The sequence below is a fragment of the Lissotriton helveticus genome, chromosome 9 (assembly GCF_964261635.1).
Source record: "Lissotriton helveticus chromosome 9, aLisHel1.1, whole genome shotgun sequence".
NCBI lineage: Eukaryota > Metazoa > Chordata > Amphibia > Caudata > Salamandridae > Lissotriton > Lissotriton helveticus.
In genome coordinates, this window is record NC_136070.1 from 133,464,235 (window position 1) to 133,488,754 (window position 24,520).

The 24,520-nt window shown below is 47.2% G+C and overlaps 1 protein-coding gene across 4 annotated transcripts in view; it reads left to right on the top strand.

Moving 5' to 3' along the window:
* Nucleotides 1-24,520, top strand: part of ZNF106 (zinc finger protein 106) — a 395,360-nt gene that overhangs the window by 204,668 nt on the left and 166,172 nt on the right. For all 4 annotated transcript variants that reach the window (XM_078659625.1, XM_078659628.1, XM_078659626.1 and 1 more), the window contains one exon: nucleotides 2,363-2,707. In XM_078659625.1, coding sequence (XP_078515751.1) covers nucleotides 2,363-2,707 — 345 coding nt within the window. The remainder of the gene's footprint in view (nucleotides 1-2,362; nucleotides 2,708-24,520) is intronic.

The window sequence follows — 24,520 nt, forward strand, 5'->3', positions numbered from 1 at the left end:
GATGGGACAAGTTTGTGAAATGGTTCACAACAAAGGCTGTGGATCCCCTTTCTGCCCCTCTTTCAGAGGTCCTCTTGTACATTCTTTCTTTGTCCTAACAGGGCTCTGCCCTGGGCACTCTCAAGGGCTATCTTGCTGCTATCTCTCATTTTCTTAAGCTGCCAGATCAGCCCTCCTTTATAAAGTTCTCTATTGTATATAGATTATTTAAGGGCATTACTCATCTCTTTCCTCCATCTCCTTTCATAATGCCGCAGTGGGACTTGGATCTTGTTCAAACTGATTATATGCATGCTCCCTTCAAGCTTCTTCGCAACTGCCCTCTCAGGCTCCACACTCTGAAGACTGCTTTCCTTGTTGCTATCACCTCTGCTCGCATTGTGAGTGTGCTTCAGGCTCTTTCTTCCAAGCCCCCTTTCTTCTCTGTGCATTCTGACAAAGTGGTGCTTAGGACGTGGCCTTCGTTCCTTCCTAAAGTGGTTACACCATTTCATGTTGGACAATCGATCATTCTGCCCACCTTCTTCCCACCTCCGCACCCTTCCAAGGAGGAGGAGAGACTCCACCATCTGGACCCTAAACGTGCGCTGTCCTTCTACCTTGACCTCACTAAAGATTTCTGGGTGGATGATCAACTTTTGTTGGCTATGTAGGTGCCAGGCTGTTCAGAAAACATACCATCTCTTGATGGGTTCTCCTTTGCATAAAAACCTGCTACGCTTTAGCGAAGAAGGATCCTCCAGTAGGGCTGCATGCTCATTCCACTAGGGTTACGGCACGTGGAGTCCCACTCCTTGATATCTGCCAGGCGGCATCAGGGGCAACTCTGCACACATTCACTAGACATTACTGCCTGGACAGCCAAGTCCAGAGGGACGGCTATTTTGCTCATTACTTTCTGGTATGAACTTGGTTTGCAAAACTCTCCACCCGTGATGTTATTGCTGGGGTATCTATTCTAAGGTAAGGAATCTACAACTGACTGTCTCTTTCAGATGAACAAGTTACCTTCAGTAACGATGTATCTGTAAGAGACATAGGTTAGTTGCAGATTCCTTACTGCCCCACTCATCCTTCCCGCTCTGCGAACTGACTTTTAGGGACAGGGACTCCCTTACAGGACCCTTGTTGTGGCGCACCAGTGGTCAGTGTCTTTCATGGCTCTGCGCTTCTGGCATGGAAAGTCTTGTCAAAACTGACGTCCGCATGCACGGGCTGCATCTAAGTAGGCACAGCGATGCATCCCGACGCCAACGACGGACGCTGAGTAGACCGACGCCACCTACCGACGCGCAGGGAGTACTGCTAAGAAAAATCTCCGGATCCAGTTTGACGCCTGGTGTAGGGTGACCAGAATTTTAAAGGCAAAACCCGGAACATTTCACGGAAATAGAAGAAGGACTACCGTTTTACTTATAGCTAGCGCACAGAATGACAGCGCTCCTCAGCAGAGAATTAAAGAACAGGAAGTAAGAACAAACAATGAAATGCAATTTTTAAACCTAGTACCTTGCCTGTTAATTAAATTGCTTTCTTGAAACAACCACTAACTATCCCTGCTTTGTAAAGTATAAAAAGCACCTCCCATAGTTTTCAGTCGCCCCTCTCTAAAAACCGGGACAGAAGCTACATTTCCTGAAATCTGTCGGGACAGCAGGTGAAAAACTGGGACCGTCCGGGCAAATCCGGGACGCCTGGTCACCCTAGCCTGGGGGAAATTCTAAGGGAAGGAATCTACAACTAATTTATGTCTCTTACAGATACAATGTGAAGGTAAGTAACTTGTTCTCCTAGTAAAGAAAGCATTTCCACTGAAGGTCCTTTCAATCAATTTGTTTGACATCTCAGATCACCATTTATTTATTCCTCTTATTAGTCACTCTCAAATGTATAATATATGTAATTATACACTCATCAAGTTTCGGCATTTCACATCCTGTCATCTAATGTACTGATTTATTATTTCTTCTAAAAACCAACCAAGAATAAAATTCAATTAATGCAGTGTCAAATACCGTCTTATTCAGGCCATTTGTGTTGCTCCTCATTCTTCTATGAATTGCTAATATCTACTTGCCAAGACTCCTTTCTTGAATGTATAAGAACTGCTTTAAATTAAGGTCAGATACACCTAAATCGTCAAAAATCCCTGTTTTCCTATTGGCCCACTCCTGTGGAATGCCTGCGGTATTCATGTCAAGACTGGGGCAGGCTATTTTGTCAATCAGATGAACTGAAGCACAACCATACAAAATAAATGGGTGGTATCAGGTTATCAACCTAAATGAGGTTTTTCTTGGTTTGCATATTAAATATTTGAGCAATGATTCATTTAATTGTTTCTGTAATTTCACCCCAACAGAAACGTTGGATAATCCAGAACATGCTGACTCACCTCTAGGACATCTAGTAGACGAAAGAAACAGCAACTCACAAGCTGCTGCTGCAGCAGATTCAGGCCCTAGCAACATTTTCTCTCTTTTCCTGGACCAACCCACTTATATTTCCCCTCGCACATCCCCATCTAGTGCTGTACTAGGAGCTCCACTTCGTGTACGAACACCCCCAGCTTTCCAGGCACCAGGTCGAGTCACTATTGCAGCTCCTGATTCATGTGCACTAGTTAAACGAGAGCCCCCATCACCACAGGGAGGAAGGATGGAGAAGTCTGTTCTTCTGTTACAAGCTGGGTCCTTACAGCTCCCAGGTAAGTTTGTTATTTTTGTGGATTTCCAAGTAAACAACGAGATTCCATTTTATTTCCTAATATGGTTACACAATTGTATTTGCTTGATTTTGTACACATTGTACAGTTTTGTCTTTCATGATGATGTTATCTGGGTCTTTGTGAGTATGAGCACCTATGTATATTGGTCATCATAAAAGTACAGCAAATATTATTACTCTTTTTTTCCTTTCCAGTAATTCTTTTTTAGCAGAAGAAATTCTTATCAAATTAGGCAGTTTGAATAATAATTTTTGCACCTAGCAATAGCTAACAGATTCAGTTGAGTGCTGTGGTGGTCTATCATTTACAATAAGAGGTGATCAGTTAGTTAGCTATTCAGATGTTTGTCTGTATGCAACTTTGCACAGTTATCCTTTCCACATGATAGGCACGGGGTAGCTCCACTGCTTTTTTGGTATTGGTAAACCGGAAACTTTAGTTCTGTCTGCTTTTGTGTGAGCAGGGATGTGCTTTTTCATGCAAGCCTTCGTACTTCCCTTTCAGTCTCGAGGGAGCAGCTGTAGATTGAATATTGTAAATTACATTTACAGCCTTAGGGTTTCAAGTTGGGTAATGAATAAATATTCAGGTCTTCAAACTAAACAATTACCATAATGTATTTCTGGATTCATCGCCTAATGCCCCCAGTGCTGACGACAAGCTATGTTTAACATATATTGGTCTTCCTCAGGGTGTGTCCTTGTTCGCACCTACTCTTATACCTGCAGACATTCTGGACTTTCCCATCAGATCGTGATATGAGAGACCAGTTTCTTCTTTCCTTGAGAATGTGGGGGTAGCATGGACTCTCACTCTCCTACGCCCGCCCTGCGGTCGCTGGCATTTGCTATATAGCCGTGTTGAGTCCAGGGGAAAGGGATCTGGTACAAATAATAAACTAATACAACAAACTAAAATAATAAAAATACACTGATTACACATCTTCCTGTAGAATAAGAAAGGTGCTTTAATGACATCCAGATTTTAGATCTCTACTTCAAGTTTGTGTCCTCCTTTATCTGTTATAATCAACACCTACCTGAGGTTGTTCTTAACCCAGCCCAATCTGGATTAGAACCTTGGGTTTCTCAGATGCTCACCTTTAGGGAGGGATGCCTGAATATAGATGAAAACAATCCGTACAGTTCTGAAATTCAAACTCACTGTTTGTTTAAAAATGTGCTTTTTATCAAGCACATCCACTTACTCTGGGACTTTGGTTCCTTAGGGGAAAGCTCACTGGGTCCTATTTGTATGCCTGCGATCATCTTGCACAAGGATCGAAATTCTCCCTGCAATGTTGAGTAGCACTCTAGGGGTTGAAAAGTTTGCCACCCACCTAAAGAGCACTATGTGACTTGACATTAAACATTTCTGCATGCACAATTCAAAATAGTGTCATAATCAGCTTCTGGTTAACATAGTCTACGTTTTGCGTATAATAGAGTTCAATCCCCCCAGTTAAAGGGTTAACCCAGATATTGTTCCTTTTAGATAACTTTCAAAGTCCTTTTTCTGTGTGGGCGCTTGTTCAATAAACCGAAGTCTGGTCCGCAAATAGGGGCTGCAAAATATCAGAGGCCCCACCTTCCAAATGCACCACCTGTTAATACCAAAACTACATCACCATTAAAATTTCCAAAGAACAATCCCACTGGAGCACAAAACGTATCTGACCTGTAGCGCGAAGTCTTTGTTCTTTTGAGCCCTCAAGCTGGAATACAAGCTGCTCTGCTCCCTGCTCCATGGGTGTGGCTTAAATAGCTTTGGTTTTTAAGGTGGCCACAGATGTTTTCTAATCTTGCGTGTTTCCCAAGTTGCGTTAGAGGTAGGGGAAATAGCACACATGTACTCCTAGTTTCTGAAAGTGCTGATACCAGCTAGGGGGTAAGGATCCAGGGATGACTGCACATTATAGATTGTAGAATTTACAAACAGGCACTTAAACTAGACAGGTGTTTTACAATATGTGAGCATCACTCAGTTCCACCATAGGGGGGCTGACCAGAGGGTCAGTAGGAATCGCCAGGAGAGCCTCCGACTGACTGTCCGCATGTTCATGGACTGGATGATGGACTCCATTTTTTGGATGTTGTGAGGGCGCTGTAGTTGGAAGTTCTTCATCAAAAAAGGGAACATAAACACAGCTAATAAAGAAGGCCCTGTACTCTTTTTGACTCAAGGATTGCTTGTACCCCATAATCTTCCTGGTAATTGATTGATACTGGTAGGGCTATAGATTAGTCTGGTTGCTGGTTTTACTGATTTAACTAAGGAGTCATGAAATGTCAGGTGTATGTACATGGTGGCGGTTACTTTAACCAAACGTTTGTTTCCCCTAAAACTTAGTGGACAAGGAACGGCCTGATAAATCATGGCTGCAACTTCCTTTTGCCTTTCTAGCATAAAATTGTGGTGTATAACAGACTTAATTTCCTGAATCATACATTGGATGGGGTATTCATTTTCACTGTACGCACTGCTTATATTTTTGCTTGGCTTTTGTTAGATTTTAGGTAAGCTGAGGCATGGTTTGTTTTAATGCTTTGTCGGTCTGCTAAAATAGGGTGGCATGTTCCAGATGGAATTTGCATCGGGGTAAATCGTTGTGAAAACCCTCCATGGCAATGAAGGATGAATAGCTTGTTGAAGTGTTAATAGTGTTACTATGGCAGAATTCAGCTAATCACAAGTTGGAGACCCAATTTTCTAATTCTTGGGCAAAGAAGCGGAGGTATTGCTCTAGTTCCTGATTACAGCGTTCCATCCGCCCATCAGATTTGAGGTGATAGGCAATGGACAAACAGATTAATTCCATTTAGTTTGCAAATGGCCTTCCAGAACTATGACACAAATTGTATTTTTCGGTTGGGGACGATTTGAGACGGTAGACCATGCAGTAGGAATAAATCTGCCAGTTTAGGGTTAAAAGATTGGTTGGTAATATGTAAGTAATGACTCATTTTGGGGAGCGTGTCTACTAACATAGAATGCTTGTGAAGCCCATATCCTTAGAAAGGTCGGTAATAAAATCCATAGAGATGGTGTGCCATGGATAAGGTGAGTTGGGAAATAGTTGTGATAGCCCGGTAGGTTTCTGAGTATCTCTTTTAGCTTTTCGACATATGTCACAAGTAGGGGCAAACTCTCCTCATGTTTTCCCACAGAAAGGTTTGTTGTAATAAATCATATGTTTTGGTCATGCTTTGGTGTCCTACTAAAGGACTGTTGTGTGTCCAATCCAAGGCCTTGTCTCATTATTCCTTTAAAAGGAATGCATTATTCTGCAATGATGCAGTATTCTGAAATAATATTAACCCCCAACACATACTGAGGGCTGAATTTTGGGCAAGTCCGCATTAGACGTTCATATGGTGGGTGGCTAGCCACTGCGAAGCTTCCCAGGAATCTGCTGTGATGCAGATGTGGGTACCAAAATGATCAGCTAATCGTATTGGTTTGTCCACTGGGGACATATTGGATGATTCCCCTGTGCCCTCAGCTCTAAACAAGGCTTCTGTAGTAGGGGATCTCTGTGTATAGTCATAATCTAGTGAATAGTCCTGCCCATGTGCGGGGACCCCGGAGCAATCGAAATAGTCACTTAAGTTGTCTTCTTCTGCAGTCCTGCATAGACACTTAAGAGAAAATCAAAGACAAATAATGCAGCCTACAAGGCTACATTGGCCAGCACTTCATCATGAAGTGAAAAGGATAGCCAAATAATATCAAATTTTACACATTTTGCTAAGTTTCACACATAGAGAAACTTCCCTTCACAAAAATCCTTTGAAATGATAGAGAGGAAGGGTTGGACAGACAAGCCCCATATGCTGCCATTATGTGTCTGGAAAAGGGATACTGTGCCTTTAAGGAACTCTCCAGAGACCCTCTGTATCCCAGGATGCGCAGCCAAAGTCCTTTTACTTTCAGTTCTTTTTTCCGGCTCCTGCTAGCAGGACTGACCCTGGAGCATTGAGCTCTACCTTTTTGGGTATTACTTCAATTTTTGGCATTTTTCCAGTGTTTTGAGTGTTTCACTCGACATCTGAGGTCTTCCTCTTCCAGTTGCTGTGCTTTTTAGCCAGTTTTGCCACTTTTTTGTCGAAAATGCCAGCTTTGTTCGACAAGTGCCCTGCGTGTGGTAGGAAGAAGGTTAAATCTGATCCCCACAGAGTATGCATACTCTGCCTTCCTTCCACCCATGTCCCTGACTCCTGTGATATCTGTCACTCTTTCTCCAGGAGGACCCTGTGTGACAGGGAGAAGATTCGTCTCCAAGGCCTGGAGCAGAGGAGACACCAAGAAACGGGTGGGACTTCTGGGCATGGAGGGACTCTGTCATCTTCCTCTGCCCGTGCATCGGCCTCTTGGGGGCTCCCCAGTCAAGAAAAGACCCAGAAAAGGCACCGGTCCCAGTCGACGTCGATGGCTTCGACGTCGGCGTTGAGAGGTATGACCACCATATGCTCCCCGTCGATCCAGGGATCTGGCTCGAAGCTTGAATTTTAATTCAAGCATCTATGAAAGATCCAATACTGGAGAAGAAAATAAGTTACTTACCTGTCACTGTACTTGTCCAGTATTAATATATTTCATAGATTCACATGGGACCCACCCTACTCCAAATAGATGCTCACTATATGTCAAAGTTTCTTTTCCTCACTAGTGCTTGAAAATCCTAGGGAGTGAGGCCTCTGAGAGGGTTCTAGAGGGTGAGCTAGCCTGATTAACTGAAGTTTGGTTCTTAATAAATAATGTGGATAAGTTATTAAAGTGAATGTTTTCTAGCCATTATGGCTATAGGTATCATTATATACTGCTTTCTGATTGTACCATGGGACTCCCACTTCGACAGTGGGTAATGATTCAAGCATGTGAATCTATGAACCCTTCCAATACTGGAGAACTAGAGTTTCAAGTAAGTAACTTATTTTCTTTCTATGTAGGAGACTACAATTTGTCTTTGCATCTCCTGCAGAACCCTTTCCAAACTGGACATTGAGAAAGCACCAGGTGCCATGCTGCCTGGCAATCCTTTTTTTTATAGGCTTGGCATTTTGTCAGATTGTGACGTGGGTGTAGGAAGCTGGCTGTCCATATAGTGGACGAAAACAGGGTGCACTGTGTAGGGTCCAGGCAACCCTTATTACAGAGGCAAAATGCTAACACTGAATGTCCTCTTTTGTTGTAGTGTGGGCGAACAGTTTAGTCTTATCAGAGGGTAGTGCTAAGCATGTTGTATTCACAGAGGCATTAAATGATACATTCACTCAAAGAATAAAGCCAAGAACAATTTAGAAAAATAAATTGTATTTTTATATACATTTTGACACCAAGAACTTCATTCTCAAGTAAGTACTTTTTAAAATATTGATTTTTACAGCTAAGTAAAATGTGAACTTAAAAGCGTCTTTACGCAGCAATGCTTTCTATGGGGAAAAGACACATATGTTTCATACCGTTGTATGCGGTCAGTTTCTGAGAATCTCCTTCAGACTTAGGATCATGGGGGCCATGGCCTAAAGAACCAGCAGCAGTTGCTTGTTATCTTCCTTGCAGCGTCCGAGTGCAGGGGTGCTGGTCGGGTTGGTAGCTTTGCGTGCTACGCTGGTGGAAAGAAACGGGGGTTGGGGTCCTAAAAACAGGTTGGAAAGGGGGACTTTGGGACAAGTCCAGGAGCTCCCCTCGGGCCACAACGGTCCAAGAAGAAAGAAAGCACAGTGAATTCTCGGGTACCCAGCAGTGGCGGCTCCTCAGCTAAGGTGGAGGAGCGTTGCTCCACTGCTCACTGAGTGAGCAATTAAAAAACTGTAAAATAAAATGATAATAACTTAATGTTTTCATTATCACTTTATTTAAACATACTGACTACATTGTTTTGGGGGGGGGGGGGCTGGTCTGGTGGCAACCTCCAAAGTGTGCATAAATATTTGGCAGACCCTCCGGTGCTGGCCAAACATTCATGCACACTTTGCATATTCTCCACCGAGGCTGCATTACAGCCTTGGTGGAGAACATGCACAGGGTTCCATTCCATGTCTGAGCGCCAAACCACGGTGCTCTGACCAATCACAACGCTGCATTTCAGCGTTGTGATTGGCTCAGGAAAGCCTGGGTTCTTACCAATCATAACGCTGCATTACAACGTGGTGATTGCCTCAGGGGAGCCTGGGTTCTTCCTGCTTCCACAGAAGCCAGGAAGAGTACGATGGAGGAAAGGTGGCAACAGTCACATCCAGGTAAGTGGTTTCATTTTAATCTATTTTTATTTTGCTCCCTCCACCCCCCATCCCCTAAACCCCTCCCACCCCCCACCTCCTCCCCGGCCCGTTCGGTAGCAGCCGCTACTGGTACCCAGGCTCGGGCGCCTGTGTGCAGAGTGGATAGGTCTGTTTGGCTCGGTGCGTTAAAGACCCTTGCAGTTGTCTATCTCACCGGGTGAGGGTGCAGAAATCAGGACAGCTGAGCCACTCTGAAAGTGGGTCTCTACGGTGCTGATATCCCTCGATCGCTGCTCCCGAGCTTGGTGTAGTGGGAGTCCGGATTGGACTCTCACAGGCTGTTTGCTGCAAGGGTTCCAGTATTCCAGGTATTGGTGCTGTGCTGCTGCAGTTGATCTACCTTCGGGAGAACAGGTACCTCTTCCTGGGTGGCTGCTGCGTCAGGCTGGCTGGGGAGCTGCAACACAGTAAACCGGACCGTGTGTCTTCAATGCCTGCAGACAGCAGGAGAGTATCTCCTCTACTCAAAGGGAGATTGCTGGCAATTTCTGGATGCCTAGCAGTCTACCGTGGTACTTGGCAGTTGCTCAGCTGCAGGACGAGTCACTTGGTCACTGGGTTTGGTGCCTAAAGTCCATAGCAAGTCTTGATTGTCCTCTTCTTCTTTATTCATCCACTCTAAGCTCCTGGCATCAGGGGTGCCACCTAAAACTCAATTTAGGGGTGTTAAGGTGAGTGACAGGTAGTAGCCAATGGGATTCTTACCTTTAGGGTGAGTACACCCCCTATATGAGCACTTCCTCTGGAAAGTGGGCATAACCCTGACCCGGTGAGCCTAATTCCACCAAAAACCAAGTAGGTGGAGGTCTAGATTTCGTATTCACATCAGGTAGCCCACCTTAGGGGTGAAACTAACCTGATAGAGAACATGCCTCTTGATTAGCTAATATTCCTGCTTGTCTTGGTGTCAAATGGCTCTGGGCAGTAGGAGGTGGCATCTCCCCTGTCTGTGGGAAGCCTAGATCGCATATCAAAGGCGACAGAGGCGCTTGAATCCTCCTGCCTTGATATGCATAAGAACTCATAATCACCAGTGCCCAGAACATATACTCAAGATGACTTCCCTGTTCACTGGCAATGTCCTAGAACCAACATAGACCTCACAGGGGCATATGTTATCACATGTAATACGAATAACCATGCCTTAGGGCTGTAAGCCCTGCTGTAGGGGCGGCTGACTATTATTACATGCAGTGTCTGTAGGCATGGCACACAGGAAGTACGCCATGTTGGGTCTTTACTTTGCTCTGCACCATGTCAAGCAGCCTGCAAAGGCAGTTTGCATGAATGTGGTGGTGGGGGGGGGGGGTTCATTTAAGGTGGCACAACACATTCTGCAGCCTTTAGGGACCCTCTTTAGCTCCCTGTCCTACCTACCAGTGGTACCATTTACTAGAGACTTACAGGGGGTGCTAAACTCCAAACAATCGTCTGAGCCGAAAAACGTTTGAGCCACAAAAACCTAAAGAGTCTAAGACCCCATGGAAAGCCTCACAAACTCCCTCCAAAGAAGGTTCGGACCCAAAATCTTCGACACCGAACAAAGACATTTTGTCCACGCAGCCTGCACCTGATTTGGCAGATCCAAAACAAGAAATTCTGTTTATTGATCCAAACACGGGCAAACAAGACACCAAGCCACCAAAAAAGAGGAAACTGGACACTGCAGAAGAGCCTGCTATACCTCTCAAACAGGACATGGGCACGAAACATCCCCACCAACTTCGCCCCCTCCAGTTAATCCATATCTATTGGTTTCTCCACCACACTCCCCACAACCTATATTTTCACCTCAACCATCAGATAGTGAGGATGACACACGGAGAGATATAGATCCACACGGGATGATGATTCACATAAAATCCCACATGACGTAGACATTTGGGGTGACTACAATACAATTTCTGACTCAGATAATGATCCGGATCTCTCTCCATCTAAGGCATCACCACCAGATATCAATACTGGGTTCGTGCAACTAATCAAGAGGGCTGCCCAGTACCACGGGGTCCCCTTCCATTTCGACCCCTTAGGTGAAGATTTGCTGGAAACCTTCGCACCCTCTCAAAAATCTACAAGCACCCTGCCAATGTTAAAAGGCTTGCTAAAACATGCCCCAGAAGTTTTTAAGGACCCAGTCAGAACCTGGGTTCTCAGTCCCAGGGTGGATAAAAAATACAAGGCAGCTCCCAATGACCCAATTTACATTAAAGGTCAGATTCCCTTGGATTCCCTTGTGGTAACTAACGCACGCAAGCGTGCAAACTCAAAGTATGGGCAACACCCCCCTTTTGATAAGGAATCCAAATTAGTTGACGCATCAGGAAAACTTATTGCGTCGCAGGCTGCAAACCATTGGCGGATCGCCAATGCCCAAGCTTTATTGGCCAGGTACAACAGGTCTCACTACGATGAGCGTGAAAAGCTCATGGAACACCTTCCTGACCAGTACAAACAAAAGAGGACACTGGACACTGCAGAAGAGCCTGCTATACCTCTCAAACAGGACATGGGCACGAAACATCCCCACCAACTTCGCCCCCTCCAGTTAACCCATATCTATTGGTTTCTCCACCACACTCCCCACAACCTATATTTTCACCTCAACCATCAGATAGTGAGGATGACACACGGAGAGATATAGATCCACATGGGATGATGATTCACATAAAATCCCACATGACGTAGACATTTGGGGTGACTACAATACAATTCCTGACCCACATAATGATCCGGATCTCTCTCCATCTAAGGCATCACCACCAGATATCAATACTGGGTTTGTGCAACTAATCAAGAGGGCTGCCCAGTACCACGGGGTCCCCTTCCATTTCGACCCCTTAGGTGAAGATTTGCTGGAAACCTTCGCACCCTCTCAAAAATCTACAAGCACCCTGCCAATGTTAAAAGGCTTGCTAAAACATGCCCCAGAAGTTTTTAAGGACCCAGTCAGAACCTGGGTTCTCAGTCCCAGGGTGGATAAAAAATACAAGGCAGCTCCCAATGACCCAATTTACATTAAAGGTCAGATTCCCTTGGATTCCCTTGTGGTAACTAACGCACGCAAGCGTGCAAACTCAAAGTATGTGCAACACCCCCCCTTTTGATAAGGAATCAAAATTAGTTGACGCATCAGGAAAACTTATTGCGTCGCAGGCTGCAAACCATTGGCGAATCGCCAATGCCCAAGCTTTATTGGCCAGGTACAACAGGTCTCACTACGATGAGCGTGAAAAGCTCATGGAACACCTTCCTGACCAGTACAAACAAAAAGTCATCAACTTTATCCAGGAGGGCAAACTCATTACTAACACCTCAATAAAATGTGATCTCGATGCGGCCGATACCGCATCTCTTGCAATTAACACTAGCGTCTTGTTTCATAGACATGCTTGGCTTCGGGTTTCCGGATTCAAGCAGGAGGTTCCAATTGCTATTTTAAATCAACCGTTTGATCAGGAACATCTTTTCGGTCCCGGCGTTGACACATCCCTAGAGAAGATGGGGAAGTATACCGAAACTGCTAAGTCTATGGGGGCTTTACAGTTTCCTTCCCCTAGAGGCTCTTTTCGCTACTCTTTCTACAGAGCTGACTCCAAAATCATGGGTTCAGAACGTCCCTCCTCCGTCCTCCTCCTCCAACAAGAGCCCCACTCAAAAATCCCCAGAAGCATACTTTTGTGGAGGCTACAGAGGCAACAATAATAAAGGGAGAGGTTGTGGCAACAATAGCCGGACCGCTCCTACCACTAAACAGTGACTTCCCTGCACTCCCCCCCCCCCCCGATCCCCCCCACTCCTGTCGGGGGACGTCTCCTACAGTTCCTACCTGTCTGGAATTCTATCACTAAAGACAAGTGGGTAAGACAAATTATCTAGTATGGTTATTGCCTGGAACTCACTTCTACCCCCCCCACCCCCCCAACATTGGTCCCAGACAGCACCCCATGTCCTCGGAACATCTAACACCTAATAAACAAGAGGTTCTCTCTCTATTACAAAAACATGCAATAGAACCAGTCCCTTTGCCTCATCAAGGACAAGGGGTTTACTCCGTGTATTTCCCTAATCCCAAAAAAGGACGGCTCCCTTAGGCCCATACTTGACCTCAGACCGCTAAACCTCTACATTCAGTTAGACCACTTTCACATGGTCACTCTCCAACAGGTGCTCCCACTACTTCAACAGGGCGACTTTCTCTTCACTCTGGATCTAAAAGACACCTACTTCCACATTCCCATTCACCCCGCTCACAGAAAATATCTCAGGTTTGTGGTAGATGGTCAACGCTACCAATTCAAAGTCCTCCCATTCGGGATCACTACAGCACCCAGAGTCTTCACCAAATGTCTTGCAGTAGTTGCAGCCCACTTACGGAGACAGTATATTCATGTCTTCCCTTATCTGAACAACTGGCTCATAAAAGCTAAATCACACAGCAGCTGTGTGCAACACACACACAACACAATTCAGCTGCTTCACAGTTTGGGATTCACAGTAAACTTCGCCAAATCCCATCTCCCACCGTCCAGCATACAACAATACCTAGGGGCTACAATAGACACTTCTAAAGCTCCAGCATATCCCAATCCAGTCAGGATAAGCTCCATAAAGGCTCTAATCCAAAAATGTCAGCCTCAACACTGCATTCTCCTCGTCCCTTATGCAAGCTCAAAATGCGTCCCTTACAGGAATGTTTGGAACTTCAGTGGAACCAGGCTCAGGTTCAGCTGACAGATGTGGTGTTGGTGGACACCTGCACCCATCGCTCTCTGCAGTGGTGGAACAAACAAAACGTTTCCAAATGGTGGCCTTTTTCGCGACCCGGTTCCACAGACAGTGCTAACATCTTTTCCACTCCAACTCCTAGGCAAAGCTGTCCTAGTCCCTACAGACAACATGACAGCAATGTACTACATACAGAAACCGGGGCGAAAACACACACTGCAGTTTTCACACCTAGCTCAGAGCATATGGAGATGGGCCATTCCGCAAGACATATATCTATGTCCAGGTCGTCGGGCATAAGATCCTTCAGAGTTGAGTCAATATGCCCGATGCGAGGCATAGGGAATCTACTTAGTTTGTTAATTAGATCGACCTTGCGACTCAAAAAATCGCTAACTGCTAGACATTTATAAGCCTCATTATGGCTCAGATTATAACGGGTCGTAAGGACTTCAAAAGTCAAGATACCTTCAGTTGAAAACAAAGTCCCCAACTTAAGAATACTCAAGTTGAACCAACTTTGAAGATAAGATGTCCCAAAAATAGCAGGCAAATTGGGGTTATGATTAATAGGAGTATAATGGTTCAGCCTACCTAGACCTAGACCTAAAAGTTTCCAAACAGCAGTAAAGACTTTAAAAGTACCCATCAAATCTGACCTTTTTTATGATGGCCTTATTCCACCTGATTCCACAAGCAGCCCCAGGCCTCCAGCCCAAGTAATAATTCAAACGGGACGGGAGTGAAGTTGTTATGGTCAAATGTTGTTCTTGTAGCAATACGGTACAATTTTGCAAGACAAGTTATCTCTTATATTAGGAAGTGCCCAGACCCCTCTTTCTCGAGGAAGGGATAAAAACTTAGTGGGGCTCTCCTAGGCTGGGAATATGCCCAAACAAATTGAGGATATAGGCGTTCAAATTCCTGCAGTGGTATATTTGGGAATTACAAAGGAATGGCTCTAAAGAAATAAAGTAGCTTGGGAAAGAATATAATTTTTAACAAATTCGATCGGCCAACTAGATGTAAATTGTTCACCTAGTCAATGCTCTTTTCACCTGAAAAGAGACACATTAGTGATAGATTCCTTACCTTAGAATATCCCCAGCCGTCAGACTGGATCCGGAAAGTTTCATTTGCAGTACCTCTGCACGTCAGTAGGTGGCGTCCTGCAGGCTCTTTGGACTCCAAGTCGTGTCCCTCGTATTCAGATAAGAGACGACACAAGAATAAGGCGAAGAAGCGTTATCGCTCTCCAATGTCCCCCCGTCGGTCCCCGGATGCAGACGAGGGGACAGGGGTTCTGCCCCTACGGCTCCTTTGGAGCCCAGGTGTCCCGCGGCCTTCCCACCTTTTCCGGGTCCGTCGGCGACTCCCGCTCAGGTGCAAGATTTTCTTGCCACCATGGACCACCTGTTTAGGCCTCGGGCTGTCAGGATTCTGTTGGGCCGTCGGCCCCGCCGGATGCTCCGGCCCCTGCGCCACAGGATCCTGCGCCACTGGCTCCGGCCACGGCGCCACAAGGTCCCATTGTGGGTGCCATTTATTCTGCCCCTGCCCAGGTTCCATGCCAATTTTGTTCCTACCAGGGACCCAAATTGGGACACAGCGCCGGTTCGGCCCCGTCCGGCGCCGTTCCCAATGCTGTTTGTTCCTTCCCTGGCTCCTGCCTTGCCGCCGCGGCCTGTGCCACATGCAGCGGAGCTGGAGGATGATTGGGAGGGGTCGGAGGACACCCTTGCTCGTCAATGTGATTCTGAGCAGGACTGGGCGGACGACGTAGAGGAGGCCGTCGGCCTCGATGTCTCCTCTGACCGGGGGTTTGCCTCTCCCCCACCTACCATGGAGGAGGGCGCCTCTTACACGGTGGTGCTCCGTCGGGCAGCTGAGGTCCTTAACCTTGATCTCCCTACAGTGGCCCTAAAAACTAATCTCCTCACAGAGGTGCTCTAGAAGGCGCCCACCTCGTCGGAGCCTCTGCTGCCGTTTGATGACGCCCTCACTGACGTCTTACTGGGCACTTGGTCACAGCCGTCCACAGAGGCCCCGTTGCATAAGTGCGTCGCCAGGCGCCATCGCTCGGCCACCCTGCTTTTCTGACCTCTTCGACATCCCAGAGTGCCTTTTCCACGGATCCGCCGGATAAGGACTCTTAAAGGGCTGGAGCAGTTCGGCAAGCGTTTGTTCTCCTCGGACAGCCTAGGGCTGCGGTTGGTGAACACTGCATGCCTCTTGGGCCGCTATTCCCACGCGGTGTGGGATACTGTCGCTGAGGTGTTACCTCAGTGCCCTGAGGAGACCCAAGCTGTGCTTTCACAGGCTGTCGCAGAGGGTAAAGATGCGGCTAAGTTCACCATTTTAGACACCGCAGACTCACGAGGTAGAGCAGTTTATACGACGGTTGCGCTTCGTCGCCAGGCCTGGTTGAGATTTACCGGGTTCTCGCCAGATGTCCAAAGCTCACTTATGGACATGCCCATTGATGGCACTCGCCTGTTTGGCGATGACGCCGTCAGTTCGCTGGAACGTTTTAAGGACTCGCGAGCCACAGTCAAGTCCTTAGGTCTTTCCACAAAGAGAACTGCCACTATTAATTTTCATTCCTTTCGTGACAGCGGATGGGGCACCCAGGCACGTTCCTTCAGGAAGCCTGTGCAGAACCAGCCTCACCACGTGCGTGTTTTCAGGCAGGGGGCGGATCTGGGAATCAGTGTGGGGGTCAGTCCACCTCCGCCCCTGCTGCTTCTACCTCCAAACCGTCCTAATCCGAGCTTTGGGGGACACCCCACGCCGGTGGGTGGCAGGATCCGCCTTCACCTCCACCACTGGCAAGCTACCACGTCAGACAAGTGGTTGTTGCAGATCATCCACAAGGGTTACTCCATTCCCTTTCAGTCCAGCCCTCCAACCATGCCTTCTCAGTACCACCTCATGTCCGGGAATCACTTGGCACTTCTCCAGCAGGAAGTCACAGCCCTCTTGGCCAAGGGGGCCGTTGAGTGCGTTCCTGGGCCAGAAGTAGGGAGTGGTTGTTATTCCCACCACTTTCTTGTTCCCAAGAAGGACAAAGGGGATCTGCGTCCCATCTTGGACCTCCGGAACGTCAACCACTTCCTCCGGAAGGAGAAGTTCAAGATTTTTACTTTGACTCGGGTCTTGTCTGCTCTCGATCCTGGAGACTGGATGGTAGCGTTGGACCTGCAGGACGCCTATTTTCATGTTCCCGTCCTGCCGGCCCACCGGCGTTACCTGCGGATCATGGTAGGCCACGAGCACTTTCAGTTTACCGTGCTCCCCTTTGGCCTTATTGCAAACACAACAATGATGGACAGAATGTGGATCAATGTCACACATTCACCCCAGTCCAAAGATCTGGGCCCAAATCCATCGTTTTTCCACTCCACACCACCCTGGGTTAGACAATGGCGATATGCAAATCAGCGCTGACCCTGTGCCCCATGGGAACAGTCCAGTCCGAACTACAAAAGCCATGTCCTTCCCAGAACGGAAACAAGCATCCGAGGACCGGCCCGGTTTCGAGGTAACACCTCTCTTCAGCCCGGCTAGCTTGATTCCAGTGGTGTGGAGTGCCTGGGACTCACGTCTGAGCATCCCCAGTACACTTAGAGCGGTAACTGCAAACACAACAATGATGGACAGAATGTGGATCAATGTCACACATTCACCCCAGTCCAAAGATCTGGGCCCAAATCCATCGTTTTTCCACTCCACACCACCCTGGGTTAGACAATGGCGATATGCAAATCAGCGCTGACCCTGTGCCCCATGGGAACAGTCCAGTCCGAACTACAAAAGCCATGTCCTTCCCAGAACGGAAACAAGCATCCGAGGACCGGCCCGGTTTCGAGGTAACACCTCTCTACAGCCCGGCTAGCTTGATTCCAGTGGTGTGGAGTGCCTGGGACTCACGTCTGAGCATCCCCAGTACACTTAGAGCGGTAACTGCAAACACAACAATGATGGACAGAATGAGGATCAATGTCACACATTCACACCAGTCCAAAGATCTGGGCCCAAATCCTTCGTTTTTCCACTCCACACCTCCCTGGGTTAGACAATGGCGATATGCAAATCAGCGCTGACCCTGTGCCCCATGGGAACAGTCCAGTCCGAACTACAAAAGCCATGTCCTTCCCAGAACGGAAACAAGCATCCGAGGACCGGCCCGGTTTCGAGGTAACACCTCTCTTCAGCCCGGCTAGCTTGATTCCAGTGGTGTGGAGTGCCTGGGACTCACGTCTGAGCATCCCCAGTACACTTAGAGCGGTAACTGCAAACACAACAATGATGGACAGAATGTGGATCAATGTCACACATTCACCCCAGTCCAAAGATCTGGGCCCAAATCCATCGTTTTTCCACTCCACACCACCCTGGGTTAGACAATGGCGATATGCAAATCAGCGCTGACCCTGTGCCCCATGGGAACAGTCCAGTCCGAACTACAAAAGCCATGTCCTTCCCAGAACGGAAACAAGCATCCGAGGACCGGCCCGGTTTCGAGGTAACACCTCTCTTCAGCCCGGCTAGCTTGATTCCAGGGGTGTGGAGTGCCTGGGACTCACGTCTGAGCATCCCCAGTACACTTAGAGCGGTAACTGCAAACACAACAATGATGGACAGAATGTGGATCAATGCCACACATTCACCCCAGTCCAAAGATCTGGGCCCAAATCCATCGTTTTTCCACTCCACACCACCCTGGGTTAGACAATGGCGATATGCAAATCAGCGCTGACCCTGTGCCCCATGGGAACAGTCCAGTCCGAACTACAAAAGCCATGTCCTTCCCAGAACGGAAACAAGCATCCGAGGACCGGCCCGGTTTCGAGGTAACACCTCTCTTCAGCCCGGCTAGCTTGATTCCAGTGGTGTGGAGTGCCTGGGACTCACGTCTGAGCATCCCCAGTACACTTAGAGCGGTAACTGCAAACACAACAATGATGGACAGAATGTGGATCAATGTCACAAACCGGGTCGGTCCTCGGATGCTTGTTTCCGTTCTGGGAAGGACATGGCTTTTGTAGTTCGGACTGGACTGTTCCCATGGGGCACAGGGTCAGCGCTGATTTGCATATCGCCATTGTCTAACCCAGGGTGGTGTGGAGTGGAAAAACGATGGATTTGGGCCCAGATCTTTGGACTGGGGTGAATGTGTGACATTGATCCACATTCTGTCCATCACTGTTGTATTTGCAATTACCCCCCTTTGGCCTTATTAGCACCCCTCGGTGATGGCGGTGATCGCGGCTCACCTGCGCAGGTCAGGGGTCTCAGTCTTCCCCTATCTAGACGACTGCATGTTGAAGGCGGTCTCACCCCAAATGGTCGTCTCCACCTCCAGACTACGGCCAACCTCCTGCATTTGCTGGGGTTTTCAATCAATGTGCCGAAGTCGCACCTAAGTCCCGCTCAGAAGCTCCAATTCATCGAAGCGGTTCTCGATTCAGCGCAGTTTCGGATCTATCCTCTTGAACAGCGGGTCTGGGATATCCAGGCTATGATTCCGGTCTTTCAGCCTTTATCCCAGGTTTCAGTCAGGATGACCCTACTGCTCCTGGGCCTGATGGCCTCCTGCTGGTGCATCATGCCAGGCCGCATTTACGGGCTCTGCAGTGGGACCAGAAGTTCCAGTGGGCACAGCATATGCGCAACCTGTCCGACCTCATCCAGATCTCAGAGGGCACTGCACTGCAATTGCAGTGGTGGCTCACGAACCGCGATTGGGTCAATGGCAGATCCCGCTCCCTTCCCCAGCCGGAGCTCACAGTGGTGACGGATGCGTCCCTCGTGGGATGGGGTGTTCACATGGGGGAGGCGGAGATCAGGGGCCTCTGGTCTCCTGCGGAGTCCTGCTCCATATCAGCCTTTTGGAGCTGCGGGCGATTCGACTTGATCTGAAAGCCTTCCTTCCCTCTGTCCGGGGACAGGTGATGCAGGTGTTCAGACAACACCGCCGCCATGTGGTATTGCAACAAACGGGGCGGAGTGGGGTCGTGGACCCTATGTCAGGAGGCTCTGCGCATCTTAACATAGCTGGAACATCGGGGCATGTCTCTGGTAGTTAAACACCTGGCAGGTTCTCTGAACGCCAGGACGGCGAACTCGGCTGTAGATGCTTGTTGGATCACAAATGGCGTCTGACCTCGGACGTGGTGCAAGGCCTCTTTTTTCAGTGGGGAGAGCCTTGGTTAGATCTATTCACCACGGAAGAGAATGCGCAATGTCATTAATTCTGCATGTTGGAATTGCGAAGGCGCACTCGCTCGGAGACGCTTTTCGTCGTGAGTGGAGTTGCGGTCTGTTGTACGCCTTTCCGCCTATACCACTTCTGTCCAGAGTGCAGAAGATGATCAGGTGCGACCTGGCCCAAGTCATTCTTGTGGCTCTGGATTGGGCAAGAAGAGTATGGTATCCCGAGCTACTCAGTCTGGCAATCTGTCCCCCGATCTGACTGCCTCTTCGGAAGGATCTTCTGTTGCAGCAGCAGGGGAGGGTCCTTCACCCAAACCTGTTCAGCCTTCACCTCTATGCGTGAAAATTGAGCGGCGACAGATGACAGCTTTTGGAATACATTTGTGGCATGGTACACAGCAAAGGCTGTGGATCCCCTTGCTGCCCCTCTTTCAGAAGTTCTTCTGTTCCTCCTTTCTCTGGCCCAGCAGGGGTCTGCTCTGGGCACTATCAAGGGCTATCTCTCGGCCAGTTCCACCTTAAGGCTTCCAGATCAACCTTCTCTTTTCAAGTCCCCTGTTGTTAGTCGCTTCTTGAAAGGCATTACACACATGTTCCGGTTCCGTTTATAATGCCTCAATGGAACTTAAATCTTCAGTTGACTTATTTGATGTGCACTCCCTTTGAGCCGCTTCACAACTGTCCTTTACGTCTGCTCACATTAAAGACTGCTTTCCTGGTTGCTATCACCTCTGCCATAAGAGTGAGTGAGCTCCAGGCTCTTTCTTCTAAACCTCCTTTCCTTTCTGTTCATCCAGACAAGGTGGTTTTAAGGACCGTCCTTCTTTCTTGCCAAAGGTTGTTACGCCCTTCCACATCGGGCAGACCATCACTTTGCCCACCTTCTTTCCACCTCCTTCAAAAGAGGAGGAGAGCCTCCACCGTCTGGACCTAAAACGGGTGCTCTCATTCTATCTGACGCGCACACAACAGTTCCGGGTGACGACCAGCTCTTTGTTTGCTACGTGGGCGCCAAAAAAAGTCAGACCGTGCACAAACGGACCATCTCTAGGTGGGTCGTTCTTTGCATCAAAGCCTGTTACTCGTTGGCTAAGAAGGAGCCCCCTGTGGGGCTGCGTGCCCATTCCACCAGGGCAACGGCAGCCTCTACAGCTTTGGGACACGCCGTTTGCTTGCAGGTCATTTGTCAGGCAGCTACGTGGGCCTCGCTGCACACGTTTACCAAGCATTATTGCCTTGACAGACAAGTTCAGAGAGACAGCTTCTTTGGCTGCTCTGTTCTTCATGACTTTCTGCTGTAATCTTATTCGCAGACCCACCACCGGGGTTGGTATTGCTGGGGTATCTATTCTAATGTAAGGAATCTATCACTAACGTGTCTCTTTTAGATGCACAAGTTACTACTTGTGTAATGATAAATCTGTAAGAGACATTAGTTAGTGTTAGATTCCTTACCGCCCCCCTCATCCTCCCCGTTGTGTGAACTGATTTCTAGGGTTAAGGTCATCCCTTTTTAGGGCCCTAGTCCTATGCACCGAAGGTCAGTGTCTTGCATGGCTCTGCGTTCCTGGCGCCGACGGACGCGGAGCCAGAGGACGCCACTTGCTGACGCGCAGAGGTAGGGCTACGATATAGGGCTTTTATGACTTGAATAGCCTTTGGCACATAGCACATCTTCTCCATAATTTTCCACAAAAACTGTCAGGAGACCCAATTGAATGCTTTTTCAGCATCGAGCAGTATTAACGCAATTGGGTCCCCTGTAGTTAGTCACATCAAACAAAAGTGATGGTTTGGCGGATATGGTCGATAGTGCCTTTTCCTGGGATAAACCTTGAAACCAAATGCTCGATAAAAGAGGAGAGTCTGGCCGAGAAAATCTTAGCATAGATTTTAGAACCGGGTGATAGGAGCCCATATGTAGGGGTGATTTATCTTTCTTTCGCTGTTGCCCAAGACACAGGTGGAGAAGCGCCATTGAAAATTAACTTGATTAGGTTCACAAAGAAATCTTTTAATTGTGGAAAAAAGATTTTATAAAATTCCACCGGAATACAGTAGGCCCGGTCGCTTTGCCATCAGGCACATTAAATAAAGCTGTGGTGACTTCTTCTGATGAAAGAGGGTCTTCCAATACGTCATGATCCTCAGGAGTAAGATGTGCTAAAGAGACCGTATCTAGGTAATTGTCCATCTCCTTACCTCTCAGTGCCTGAGGACCAACTTCTTCTTGGAATATAATTTCTGATAAAATTCATGAAAGGCTGATTGTAATTTATTGGGGTCGCTCGTAGTTTCCCCTCAGGAAATCTGTATTAACCAAATTTCATTAAGGGTAACTCTTTGTCTTGTTCTGACGGCAAGTTTGTGGCCGATAAGCGCGCTAAATTCATAGATTTTTTTTCTCTTGAGGCAGCCCATTTAGCCACGACTCTCGGCCAATATCGTGCCAAATTTTGTTTTTATGGCCAAAGCTCCTAGTTGTGCCACCTCCACGTCAGCACCCTTTTGAATTGCTTCAGTTAGTTTTTCCTCAGCCTTTGCGAGCTTCACCTGAAACTCCAAGATTTGTGTTTTTTCCTGTTTGTATTTCCTTAAGGAGTGTTGCAAAGTTCCCCTCTGACACATGCTTTCAATGTGTCCCAGGCAACCATTGTGGGGGCAGACCCAATATTTTCAGCCAAAAACTCCTCAATCCATTTCCTCATGTAGATTTGATATCCATTATCATAAAGAAGCGCTCGCTCAAAACTGCAAGATGAGGCCTCCTTACAAGAAGCTAACCCTGTTATATTTAAAATGAGTGGGTTATGATCTGATAAAAAAAGAAGAGCAATATCTATATCACATTCCCCAATCGGAGAGGATGAAACAAAAAAATAATCTAGCCTTGCTAAAGAAAGCTGGGGGGCAGAGTGGTAAGTAAATCCTGGCTGACTCGGTTTCAAGTAGGCCCATACATCGATGGGATCATCAACTGTGCTCCCGTAGATGGAACATAAGGTAAATGAAGAGCCAGATGATATTTGTCACTCACCCAAGACCCATCGTCCACGAGGGGCAACCTTGGCAGGTATGGGCTGTAATGAAGATCGATTCTGCGCTAAACTCCCCACTCCTTTTGCTCATGCCCCTTGAGATGTCCCCCCAATTAAATCCAAGTGTATCTAGAAAGTGTAGGTGGAAGCCCTCAATGTACATCTCCTTGAGGCACTAAACGTCAGCCCCCAGTGGACGCAATCCCTGGGCCACCCTTTGCCTTTTTCCGGGGATCGTTTTAGCCACAGATATTGATACTAACAAGTTAGTTGCCATAATCTGAAAAGAATTTTAAGCAGAAGAGGAGGACAAGAAAAGATTGGTACCTCCAGACGGGTTGAGACTAATCATATCATTGTCTACATATAAGACATTCAAACAAAATATATATATATATATATTTTTTCTTTTAAGATTTCCTTGCTCATTATTTATTTTTATTTTTTACCTTCTTTTTTTCTATTTTTTCCCCTCATCCCAACACACGGTTGAAGAAAAAAGATATAAGTGGTTAAACAGATAGCAGTGCCCCCCCTAACCCCTCAACAACCCCACCCACCGCAGCACCTCGACCCCCCACCCCCTCACCCCCATCTTAGAGCAATCAGAAAAGGCCTGAATGAAGGCTGGCCGTGATAAAATTCCAGCCACCCAGCCCGCTGTATTTTACACCAAAGCAGATCTTTAGGCCTAAAAAGTCCTACATATAGCCCAAAGAAAATAATGGCAGCACAATGTAATTCAACTCTAAAAGGTTGGTGCCCTCCACCCCGGAATAGGAGTTATCTTAAGAATAAGCATTTCTAACAAGGCCTCTAGCAGAGCCCCAGGGGTAAACCCCCTCCCCCCTCAGTGTTGCTTTTAGATTACTTATTGACCTTTTCTAGATTATATTTCCTCAAGATACTCTTGGGCTTTGATTTCAGAGGTTAAAGTGCGCATGGACCCATTTACAATGATTTTCAGTGTAGCCGGATTCATTAACAAGCATTTGCAATGCAATAGGTCTCGTTTTAACGCAAATTTAAGCTATAGGCCTTGTAAATGACAAAGCCTTTTATTTATGTTCTAAAAACCAGAACGCAAAAATAAAGGGCATTATCATTTACAATGCTAATAGTTCAGACTCGCGTAATTGCGAGACCTATTGCATTTCCAATGCTTGTTATATCATTCGCTGTATGCATCTCCATCCACAATCTACAAATATCTTCACCACCCAAAGTGGTGTCAACTCAAATGATGCAGTCCTCTCGCATTTTTTTGCAGCCTTCTCGGATAGAAATATTTGTGAATGTTCATCAATAAAACAGGAAATATCCAGTAATTATTAAGGAACACTAAACAGTGCCTACAGGAAGAGACATGTTCACCTCCTATGGGTCTTCTGGTAACCATCAGTGACGTAAAAAGTAATAGGCGGTACTCCTACGGTTTAACAGATGCAGCATTCCGTCTGCTAAGAGGAAATGTTTTCAAACGTGATGTTATGCTGGAAAGGACAGTGCGCCTGTGTGCCCATAAA